At 42.4% G+C, this 12604-nt stretch overlaps 1 protein-coding gene across 1 annotated transcript in view; it reads right to left on the reverse strand.

Annotated features, from left to right (window-relative positions):
* Positions 1-12604, reverse strand: part of LOC142198576 (protein eva-1 homolog C-like) — a 212046-nt gene that overhangs the window by 6853 nt on the left and 192589 nt on the right. Inside the window, exons 6-7 of the mRNA XM_075269606.1 lie at positions 10267-10428; positions 6841-7005 (exon numbers count right to left, since the gene is read on the reverse strand). Of these exons, the coding sequence (XP_075125707.1) occupies positions 6841-7005; positions 10267-10428 (327 nt within the window). The remainder of the gene's footprint in view (positions 1-6840; positions 7006-10266; positions 10429-12604) is intronic.

Raw genomic sequence — 12604 nt, forward strand, 5'->3', positions numbered from 1 at the left:
TTGCAACGTATAAATAAAGTCATTCGACAACCCCGGCCAGTAAATACAGGTTTGTAGCTTGTGAAGGAATGTCCCAGTATTTATAGGAGCAGGACAGCTGTGCTGGACGTGTTCTGGCCAATAGTTTAGCAGGTGCAAACACTACGATTAGCCGAGCCAAAAGTGCACACAGCTATTATTTCATCCATAGTAATGTTACAGTGTCATTGTGAGGAGGCAGAAGCCGGCCAACCGGGACTCAAGAATTTCTACAAGTCTGCGGTGTTGAGTAGCTCGTACTTCTTTCTAGTTCTTATGGATTGTACAGGGAAGGAGCAGATGGCTGAGCTTATTATATTACATTACATTTATCCTAAAATATTGTGGATTAGGAAGGAAAGTCGAGTTGGGGGGTTTAGCCTCTGCAAAATAAATGCAGAAACAAAAAAATGGATAGGATCAACGAACCATGACATGTAGAGGCCACCAAACAATCACAATGATACCTGAGGGTCCAGAACCAAGGAAGATAATCTCACTTGGGGGTTCTACTAACAGGATAATGATAAACTGACACCTAATCTAGAAGTGATTAGATAGGTAGTAATGGGAGAACTTCCCAAAATTCCTTATGTATCTTATATACTCAAATTGGCCATCAGATTTGAACGGAATAATAAGAACCTCAATTGTCCATATGGTATTCTACTGTGTTTCCAAAAAAATCCAACTAGTAGTTGACTTGACCAATTATAACTCAAACCCCATGACCTAAACCAGCCAAGACAGTTGTAAGAAACTCCCAGCTCACAATTGTCATTGGCTGGTTTAGACCATATGGTTTAGATTACTTCTAGCCAAGACTGAACTACTACTGTTTCCACCATCTAATAGATCTGTCCCAGATATATCCATTGCAGTCTCAGGCCTTACTATAACTCCTAGGCAGCATGCCCGCTGCCTCGGGGTCATGTTTGATGCAGACCTTTCCTTCACCCCTCATATTGAATCACTCGCACGTTCATGTCACCTCCACCTCAAACACATCTCCAGAATACGCCCTTTCCTTACCAGAGATACACTAAAGACACTTATTGTCTCTCTGATTCATTCTCGCCTTGACTACTGTAACTCCTTACTAATCGGTCTTCCCCTCACTAAACTCTCCCCCCCTACAATCTATTCTGAATGCAGTGGCCAGGCTCATCTATCAGGCTAGACGCTACAGCGATGCCTCTGGTCTGTGCCAGTCACTACATTGGCTGCCTATTCATTATAGAATAAAATATAAAGTTATCACTCTCATCCACAAGGCTCTCCATAATGCCGCACCTCCATACATTTCCTCCCTCATCTCTGTCTACCGCCCAACCCGTGCTCCCCGCTCACTCAATGACCTAACACTTACATCCTCTATTATCAGAACCTCCCACGCTCGTATACAAGACTTCTCCTGAGCTGCACCACTTCTCTGGAATGCTCTACCCCGAACAATCAGATTAACTCCCAATTTCTACAGTTTTAAGTGCAAACTAAAGACACAACTTATCAGACAAGCCTATCACAATGTCTAACATAAACCCTTCCGTACTATAATTAGAATCCCATAAATCTAACCCTCCTCTGTCCCCGCTCCCACATTACCCCACATGATATGAGGCCATCTCAGGCTAACTTTATAGGTCCAAGCTCCTTCCACATATTAAAGGACACCACTAGTGACGGCTCCTACAGTTTTATGTTTGTGTAATGACAGTCACCTCTATTACAAAAATGTCTACCTCTGTATAAGCAATGCCGCCCCTGCTACCTCTTGTGTCACCCCCTCTACCTCATAGATTGTAAGCTCTTGCGAGCAGGGCCCTCAGTCCCATTGTGTGAAATGACTTTCTTTGTAATGTATCTTTCTGTCTGTATTTGAGCCCTACAAATTGTACAGCGCTGCGGAATATGTTGGCGCTATATAAACAAAATTTATTATTATTATTATTATTATTATTATTATTAAAGGTAGGCCAATGACCAAAAGATACGCAAAGCAATTTGAGAAGACGATTTCTAGTAATATCCCAATAATGTGACGTTCTTATCTACCTGGGAGATGGAGCAGTTTCACAAAGAATCCTCTGAACAAGCAAAGGAGAAACGTGTCGTCATACTCTCTCCCTACGTATCTTGCCTTAGGAAGTGTTGGCTCCACATCCAAGAGATTCCAATGGATAGCGTACGATGCTTGGTCTCTACCACGAGTCTGTGTAGTGCGAGAGTATTTCATACTATATCCAATTGTCATAATATGTTGCAGAATGTGGAATATCTGTAGCAGATGTTTACGCCTATATTGATGTTGTTGCTTTTAGACGTCGGCCAACTATAGGATGTCCTTGCATTGTTTTCCATCAGAGCTTTAGGAATGTTTAGTAGATAATATTAGAAGTGAGACTTTGTGCCTAATAAAATGGGAGCATAGGACCCCTCTTATCAGCACTAGTGGTGGTGCCAGCAGCAGGACCCCCAGCGATCACCTATTTTGTTGGATAAGTAATCTGAGATAACAGCTTTAATAAAATAGTGTGCGCATGCAGCCACCACTAGGGGGAGCTGAAAGGGGTTATACAGGAAATTAAAATTATATTAAGAGCTTCTCAAAATAGGGGCCCTAATATAAATATGTGATACTCTTCGTGACTCCTGTAGCACTCCTGTCCCAGTGTTACTTGAGTGTTACTACTTCCAGGGGTCTTTAATTTAATTGGCTTTAATTCACTGGAAAACCCCTTTAAAGAGGACCTTTCACCACCTTCACCAATCCAGGTTCTTAGAATCTGCCACTCCACTGTTTCCAGCACAATTGCAATTTTTATCTCTAGACCCCACTAATCCTGAGCAACATGTGCAGGTAGTTTTGGTGTCTAATGTGATATTTAAGCTCTGTAATGTCAGAAGGGCGATGTCAGGGGGCGTGATTCAGAGCTCCAATCAGAGGCAGACAGTGTCATAGCTCAGAGTCACACCTCTTGTTTGCTTCGGCCTGACACCGCCCTCCTGACTACAGAGATTAAATAGCTTAACAGGCACCAAAACTAATAGCATTGATTGCTCAGGAATGGTGGGGGCTAGAGAAAAAATTCCAACTGTGCCAGAATCAGTGGAGCAGGAGCTAGTAAATGATGCAAATAACTGGACTTGATGGAGTTGGCAAAAGGTTCTCTTTAAGATTTTACAGCATGCATGCAAAGTATCACCTGTCTGCAGTAAACCCCTAATCTCCCCCTAGTGGTGACAGTGAACAACTAGAATATTTGTCACTGAAAAAATCCTCTTAACAGTAAACCACCAGATTAAGTTTGTATGCTTTCCCCAACTTTGGAACCAATATATACGGTAATAAAGTATTACGTGCCAATTTAGTATACCCAAAACAAGTGAGTGAGCTGCTCACTAATGGACGTATTAATACGTCCATTAGTGAGCAGCTCACTCACTTGTTTTGGGCTTTCCCCGACTTTGACCAAGGATCGCTGTGTCGCCTTGAGACTCCTTCACCAATGTGAATGAATGGAGTTACATTGCGACCCTCAGGGCGCGATGTCTATGACTTTAGTCACAAAAAAGGGTAGTGCTTCTATCTTTTTGCGACTAAAAGTCATAGTCGCAGCACAGTTGCAATGCAACTCCATACATTTACACTGGTGAAAGAGTCGCAAGGTGAATCTTTAGTCACATGATGGGAGTCTCGGTCAAAGTTGCGACTAGCCTTAACCGTAGGTTTGTAGGACACAACTTATTGAAGTTTATTTAATTTTGTAGGATTGAATAGATCAGAGACATCAAGAACATTAACCAGCAAAATCAATATCCTGCGTAGATAATGCTTATTTACGGATCCCTGCACTGGATGACCCCCGGGTCTCTCGGCAGATATTCAGTTTAGTCGGTGAATAATGCGTTCTCCGCTGTGCTGCAGACCTCAGGACTAAATATTTCCAAATATGTAATCGTATGTTTGTTTTACTTGCAGTTATATTTGGAAATGAAAAAGTTCTTTGGACCTGAGCTGAAGCCAGAAGACATTACTCATCCGCAAACAAAGCTACTAGAGACATCCGAATGAAAAAAAAATCCAGAGCTTTCATCTATGAGAAATGGCGGCTCTTTATAATAACACATGTGGATTACAGCTCGTAATCACACCGAGGAGAACGGCTCAAGTGTGTATGAGGACACATGGCCCATGGCTGCCGTTCTGGATCCTTATAACAGAACAAGTGTCCGTGGGAATAGGCCAAATCTCCAAGACCCAGCTGGTCTATAAATAAGAGGAAAGTCTCATGAACCCGATCCAAGGGTGTAACAACATAGATGTTCTTGAAATCAGGTGCTTATAAGGGCCCAGTGGACACTAGTAACCAAAGTTATGGCTGAAAAACTAAAATGTATACTTCAGGCCCATAATGAAAAATAGAAAAAAAAAGACAGCTTTTTATTCCAGAAACAGCGCCGCTCTAGTCTACAGGTTGCGTCTGGTATTGCATGTTGGTTGTATTGACCTAAATGAATAGTACAATGCAATAGAAGAAAATTTGCAATATATCTTATTAAAGAAATCTGTTTCCTTCTCCACTTATGAGGCTGCTCTCCTCCTCCTTCACTCTTTCCATTTATATAGAACAGAACCCAACCAAGGTCCCAGACACAGGGCGATTAGCAACCACAGCTATGTGTCTGACCTGTTTGCCATGGGAGGACTGAGTTGCCAGTTTCTGCTCTGTGTAAGGGAGAGGGAGACTTCCCTTGTACAGGTCCGACGGCTGAAAACAGAGAACTCACTACTGTTTTACTGAGCGTTGTTCCTTTATTAAAATCCATCAAATACACAATCTGATTGCCCATACCTGTACGTCTTACATGTTATTGACTTGATGAGAAGGTTTTCAGTGGGTTCTTAGCCCTTCTCTGTGTAATGGACAGGGAGACTCCCCTTGTACAGGTCAGACGGCTGAAAACAGGGAACTCACTATGGATTTACTGAGCTCCTTTATTAAAATCCATCAAATACACAACTTGGTTGGCCAACTGCACCCGTCACTAACTTAATGTGAAGGTTTCCAACGGTTCTGAGCCATGCTCCATTAAATTCTGTGTTAAAGAGATATTTTTCTTTGCATATAGGAGAGAATACTTCAGTGATACCGAGCTATAAAGCGGGAAACCTTATGGCGGCACATAGAGTTTCTGTGGTTTCATAATAGAGATGAGCCAGGTTCAACAATCTTGGATTGAGTCAAACTTGAAGTTTTCTGGAGTTTGCCCCTCATGCATCATTATAACAATCGAGGGTCTCTTCTCCAGGACCCCAGAATATAATAAGCGGAAGCCCAGGGCATGTGCAGAAACATCATAAATACTAATAATCACCTTGTCTCATCTCTCTCATGGGGCCAGAAGAACATTGCCCGGCATCTTTGGACATGTTTGGGCCTCTTCTGTGATATCACAGCCTCAAAGCATCATGACTGACCTGATGTGACTGCGGAGGCCCAATCACAAGTCTCTGTGGTCCCCTGAGGCCCATGACATCCAGAAGCCCCCAGAAGAAGGGGGAAGGCATACTGGATACCATGAGACCAGCAGAGGTGAGGGAAGGTTTATTTTTCACCACACCTCCCTTGGGCCTCCATTTATTATACTTTGGGGTATGAAGAGACCCCAGATTATAATAATGGTACTTTCAGAGGGCAAACCTTGGAATAGTCTTGAAACGAATCTCATGAGGTTCACTCATCACTAGGGTTGAGCGATCAGGATCGGAATGTTCGGATTCCGATCAGCGATCGAGTAAATTTCATGATCAGAATTCCGATCCCGATCTTTTCCAGCGGGATCGAGATCGGAGTTTTTTTTCCCACAATGCTTGGCTACTGGCCAATCATTGTGGGAAAACCTATAGTATCAGATGAGCGAGCACGCACCCATAGGAATGAATGGAAGGCAGGCTTTGCCGGCAGGCGGCCACTTAACCCCCTGCCTGCCGACTGTGTCCATTCATTCCTATGGAAGCGTAATACTCTTCTGTTTCCTCCCTGCTGTGCAGTATATTCGGCTCTGCTACATCTCAGATGTAGCAGAGCTGAGTTTACGGTAAAACAAGGACGAAGCAGAAGAGTGGCAGGCTGCGGTAAATCACTCTGTGCCGCTCAACTTACCTGCACAGATCGCTACCACTCCCTGTTGTTCTTGGTTCTCTTCTTTCTCCTTTACAGGCCTTCAGAGCGCCCTGCGCACCCCCGCCTCCCTAGACTAGTGTTAGAAATGCTGGGAGAAGAATGGCTTGTGGCTTAGGAGAGTGTGGGCGGGTACTGGGAGGGGAGACATGAGTGATGCACTCACGTCTCCTCGCCCACACTCTCCTAAGCCACAACAAGCCCCGCCTACTCCCATCATCTCTAACACTAGCCTAGGGAGGTGGGGGCGCGCACAGTGCTCTGAAGCTATGTCAATGAGAGAGGACTAGACCGAGAAGAACGGGGAGCGGCAGCGGATCTGTGCAGGGAAGTGGACACCAGGGGGGCTAAGTAGCTGGGGGATTTTTTTTTTTAATCACTACACAGCATGGAGTCCAAAAATGTAAACAATTTTTGGACTCCATGCTGTATAGGGAATAGGATCTTTTTAAAATCCGATCTTCGATTATTAAAAAAAAATCCCATTGACTTGCATTAGAATTGTAATTAGGATCGGGTTCGAATGGAAAATGATCGGAAATCGGATTTTAAAAACGATCCTGAAATTTCCAGATCAGCTCAACCCTACTCATCACCACTCCATGATAATCATCAAACTTGTCTAGTTACTACATACCTGTGATAAAGGAATATGCTGCCAAGACGTTGCTGATCAGTGCCATCTGCGAGTTGCTTTGCCCCACGGGTGCCATGGTTTGATTGGAGATAGGAGGGTCGATCGCTCCCATAGAGAGGTTATTATCAATTGGGTAAAAGGCAGCTGCCTGTCCTTTCTTTGTGTCTGCATGATACACAAGGTGAAGAGATAATCCCACTACAGTGTCTATAGATCCCGGTTAATGTATACCAGGGTTATCTCTATAGGTTGTCCTCTGGGACATGAAGTCAAGGACCTTTTGCCAATCATGTACAAGACAGTTCCCTGACTCAATATTGGATGGGGAGTTTCTCTTTAAGATCAATTGACCTGCGGATGTATCTTCTATAACACAACTACAAGTCTTCTCCAATATAAACTTCCCAGCTAAACATGAGATCAGACTGGACGCAGCGTCTCGCTGACTTTCTCCAGACCTGCATCCTTGGCTTCTGCTTTTTATCTGGAGCCAATTAGACCAAGACAGATGTATTAATCACTTCCTCTCATAGAGCCTTATTAAAATTACACAGACGGCTCCTGGCCGGGATATTTAGCTTGGAGGACACTCACAAACTGAAATCAGACATAATTGCTACGTTCATTATCGCTTTGTTTGGTTTGTTTTTTTATTAAATAACTTCTCTGTTTTGGACAATCTCTACATTTTAGAAGATGCAGAAGATAATAAGCTGATCAGAGAATGTCCCCCGGCTGCGACCCGCTGCAATCATCAATGATCTGTGGGAAAACCTGGTAGTATGTGTTCAATTTCCCTGCAGCGCCACTACAGGTGACACTAAGCATTACACAGAACATGTTCATATTAATGGATTGCTAATATAATACAGGACATACAGGTACATGTAAAGGGGTTTTCTAAGGGACCCTCTACTCTCTTCCCCTGCTCCTAGTGCACTGCTGTGATGTATGTGTGCCTGGAGCAATGGGGTAAGTACTGGCTGGGGGCCACCGGTGGGGGGGGGGATATGAACTGTATGGAGTCACTGCTGCGGGGACATTAAACTTAGGGGGGCCACTGTAGAAGAATATTAAACTTTTTGGGGCGACTGCTGAGGGACCTTAAATAGTACAGGGCCAATGCTGAGGGACATTAAACTGTATGGAGCCACTGCTGCAGGGACATTACATTTTGTGGGGTCACTGCTGAGGGACATCAAACTATAAGGGGTCACTGCTGATGACCATTATGCTTTACAGGGCTATTGCTAGGAGATATTAAATTGTATGGGGCCACTGCCATAATGTAAGGAAGGAAAATGGCCCATTAACTTAATTTTTTTTCTATGTGCAGCCCATTTGGCCCAGCCAAGTTTGACCTCTGTTATATGCCAATAATATAAGAGCCCTATATCACAGTATGTGTGATGTATTATATGGACTGTGCCAACTCTTCTTATAATGCATGGAAATATTATAAGAGCACCATATGGCACTATGCTGACACTACCCTATGGCAATGTATTGACACTACTTACACCGCATGAAAATATTATAGGACCACTGTATGGCACTATGTGGGCTGTAGTATATGGCATTGTGTTAATACTACTTACACTGTATAGCAATGTTACAAGATCACTGTATGACACTATGCTGGCACTACTATATAGTACTGTGTATTATATGGGCACTGTCTGGTACTATTGTGTACTGTATGCTGGCACTACTATAGAGCACTGTGTATTATATGGGCAATGTCTTGGACTATTGTGTACTGTATGCTGGTACTACTATATAGTACTGTATATTATATGAATGATGCCTTGCACTATTGTGTACTGTATGCTGGCACTACTATAGAGCACTGTGTATTATATGGGCAATGTCTGGCACTATTGTGTATTGTATGCTGGCACTACTATATGGCACTGTGTATTATATGGGCAATGTCTGGTACTATTGTGTATTGTATGCTGGCACTACTATATGGCACTGTGTATTATATGGGCAATGTCTGGTACTATTGTGTATTGTATGCTGGCACTACTATAGAGCACTGTGTATTATATGGGCAATGTCTGGCACTATTGTGTATTGTATGCTGGCACTACTATATGGCACTGTGTATTATATGGGCAATGTCTGGCACTATTGTGTATTGTATGCTGGCACTACTATATGGCACTGTGTATTATATGGGCAATGTCTTGGACTATTGTGTACTGTATGCTGGTACTACTATATAGTACTGTATATTATATGAACGATGCCTTGCACTATTGTGTACTGTATGCTGGCACTATTATATGGCACTGTGTATTATATGGGCAATGTCTGGTACTATTGTGTACTGTATGCTGGCACTACTATAGAGCACTGTGTATTATATGGGCAATGTCTTGCACTATTGTGTACTGTATGCTGGCACTACTATATGGCACTGTGTATTATATGGGCACTGTCTGGTACTATTGTGTACTGTATGCTGGCACTACTATATGGCACTGTGTATTATATGGGCAATGTCTGGCACTATTGTGTATTGTATGCTGGCACTACTATAGAGCACTGTGTATTATATGGGCAATGTCTTGCACTATTGTGTACTGTATGCTGGTACTACTATATAGTACTGTATATTATATGAACGATGCCTTGCACTATTGTGTACTGTATGCTGGCACTACTATATGGCACTGTGTATTATATGGGCAATGTCTGGCACTATTGTGTACTGTATGCTGGCACTACTATTTAGCACTGTGTATTATATGGGCAATATCTGGCCCTATTGTGTATTGTATGCTGACACTACTATAGAGCACTGCGTATTATATGGGCAATATCTGGCCCTATTGTGTATTGTATGCTGGCACTACTATATGGCACTGTGTATTATATGGGCAATGTCTGGCACTATTGTGTATTGTATGCTGGCACTACTATAGAGCACTGCGTATTATATGGGCAATATCTGGTCCTATTGTGTATTGTATGCTGGCACTACTATATGGCACTGTGTATTATATGGGCAATGTCTGGCACTATTGTGTATTGTATGCTGGCACTACTATATGGCACTGTGTATTATATGGGCAATGTCTTGCACTATTGTGTACTGTATGCTGACACTACTATATAGTACTGTGTATTATATGGGCAATGTCTTGCACTATTGTGTACTGTATGCTGGCACTACTATATAGTACTGTGTATTATATGGGCAATGTCTTGCACTATTGTGTACTGTATGCTGGCACTACTATATAACTGTGTTATATGAGCACGGTCTGCACTATTTTGTACTGTATGACAGTATTATCAAGACACTTCATGGTATTTTTATTTGAAGTATTATATTAATATTTTGAAGTATTATAAATTGCTCCCCAAATTGTAATCTGGCCCAGAATTTCCTTATACAATGAACATTTGCCTTACCTGCCAGAACGTGTTCAGTTATGAATGCAGGATCAGGAAAAAGGACCCCATCCCCAATCACATCGCGGTCATACGCTCCCGGCAGTCGGGTGAAGTGTGTTTGCCGTACTCCCTGGTAATTTGTGGATTTTGGCTGCGTTTCAAGTAGAAGTTTCTTTGGTACTGAAAGGAAACAGAGACATAAAAAAGTTTTTTTAAAAAAATCATTAAAAGCAGTAAAAGTATTCGCCCCATTACCATTAATCTGAGGGGCCATTAATTATAAAATATGTTTATTTTTGCTTCATTAGATTAGATTTCACCGACTGGTAAAGAAAGAGAGAGGCTGAGAAAGTGCCATGTAAAATGTAGCCGAGACATCCAAATATAACGTCATGGAAACCTACAAGAACCCATCAGATATGTCTGTGAAGATCAAGACAAATTAACGCAATTCTATTTCTCTAATTAGGTAATTCAGGGATAATAGGGGCGTAACCCCATCTATTAGTGAGAGTGGCGTGAACTAATGTCTCTATCTCTGGAGGACTCGACATGTCCATGCAGCTCAGTGATTTTAATGGACACTGTGTAATACTTCATTTCACCTGTGGCGGTGCTGCAGGGAAACCGAACACTTGCTGCTCAGTTCTCACAGAGGTTACAGCAGATTACTTGGGGTCTAAGCCACATGAAAAGCCTTTGATTCTCTTATTTTCAGTTCATTTCCATCTAATTCCTCTCCTTATAATCTACCAAGGCCTTAAAGTTTTTGTTTTTCCAAGTCCTTAAAAATTTGCTATTTCAGGTGAAAGTTGAGTTAAAACTGATGTGATGACCAATGCTACTCTATATTATAGCAGAACTAGGGCAGATTAGTCACCCTTGGCATCTTGGAAAGTTGGAACGCAACCCCTATACAAGGTGTTATTCACACCACGCATACCTCTGCCTTCTCAGGTACATAATATTAAGAATTTGGTAGAATTTTCTACAGACTGACATAAAAGGACAACCTAAGTCCTCATACACACAAATCTGGACCAGAAAATCTGGTCCATATCTCATTTCAAACCTAGTCAAGAGATTGGACATGATCCAGACCCAGAAATCCAACCAATATGAGGACTAGGTTTTCCGACCTGGATGCCCCATGTACACGGGGCCTAAAGAGGATGCATCACCTCCCCTGATATACGGTATTTGTTTTAGTATTCATAAAATAGTAATTCTGGAGCATTTTATCATCTCTGAGTCTTGTTATTCCTCTGTTGCTCCTCCTGGAAATTAATAAATTGGCATGTGGGTGTTACCATCCCTTTCTCAAAGCGGTGTGACATATTCAGCCCTGATTGGACAGTGACAGGCAGACCCCAGTTGTCAATATTTTTTCAAAATTAATTTCTAAGAGGAAGGGGCAACACGGTGGCTCAGTGGTTAGCACTGCAGCACTGGAGACCTGGGTTCGAATCCTACCTGGAACAATATCTACAAGGAGTTTGTATGTTCTCCCTGTGTTTGTGTGGATTTCCTCCCATTCTACAAAAACATACTGATAGGAAAAAATGTACATTGTGATCTCTATATGGGGCTCACAATCTACATAAGAAAAAAAAATTCTAGGAGGAATAATTGAGGAACAGGACAATGCAGAGCTCTCAGAAAAAGACAATCCAGTATTATTTTAAGGGACTTACAGTATTTAGTAAAACAGACATGTCAGGGGAGGAATCAGGTCTTAAAGGATAGATGAACCCTATAGCATCATTTTGTGGGGACGCCACAACATTACAGGCTCTGTCTGGTGGTGACAGATGGTCTTTTAATATTGCAGCTTTTCCTTTCTGTGTGGTTTTCATTTTTCTCCGGGAACATCCTCCACCAGTTTATAGGGATGACAAACAATGGTCGCTTTGTGAGCACTTTTTCCTCCGTGGTGATTACATAATCCCTCCCAAATGTGCCGTGCCTCCTCGTACTAAGGGGGCGCCCAACCAACCCTAGATTGGATTATGGAATATTTAATATGTCTTTCTTCATATAACAGCGCCCCAGCTGTTCCTTGGCCGTTTCTGGTATTACAGCTCAGCTCCATTAGTGTATATGTACACAATGTGGATTTCGCACAGATTTTCTTAATCTCATTTGCATTATGCAGATTTTTTTCAGCATGAAAATTTACATACGGTCCCATAAATCAGGCACACCCGCCGATAGGTCTTAGGTCATGGCTAGCTTAGATTTCAGGCATCATTTGTACCAATGATGATCAATGGGGCGGGATTGGTGGCACCTCAACACCATGACCCTCTCCAAGACCCTTCAGGAAAGTGGCAAGGGCAATATAAAAAAAAATATA

The sequence above is a fragment of the Leptodactylus fuscus genome, chromosome 3, assembly GCF_031893055.1.
Source record: "Leptodactylus fuscus isolate aLepFus1 chromosome 3, aLepFus1.hap2, whole genome shotgun sequence".
In the NCBI taxonomy this organism is placed as follows: domain Eukaryota; kingdom Metazoa; phylum Chordata; class Amphibia; order Anura; family Leptodactylidae; genus Leptodactylus; species Leptodactylus fuscus.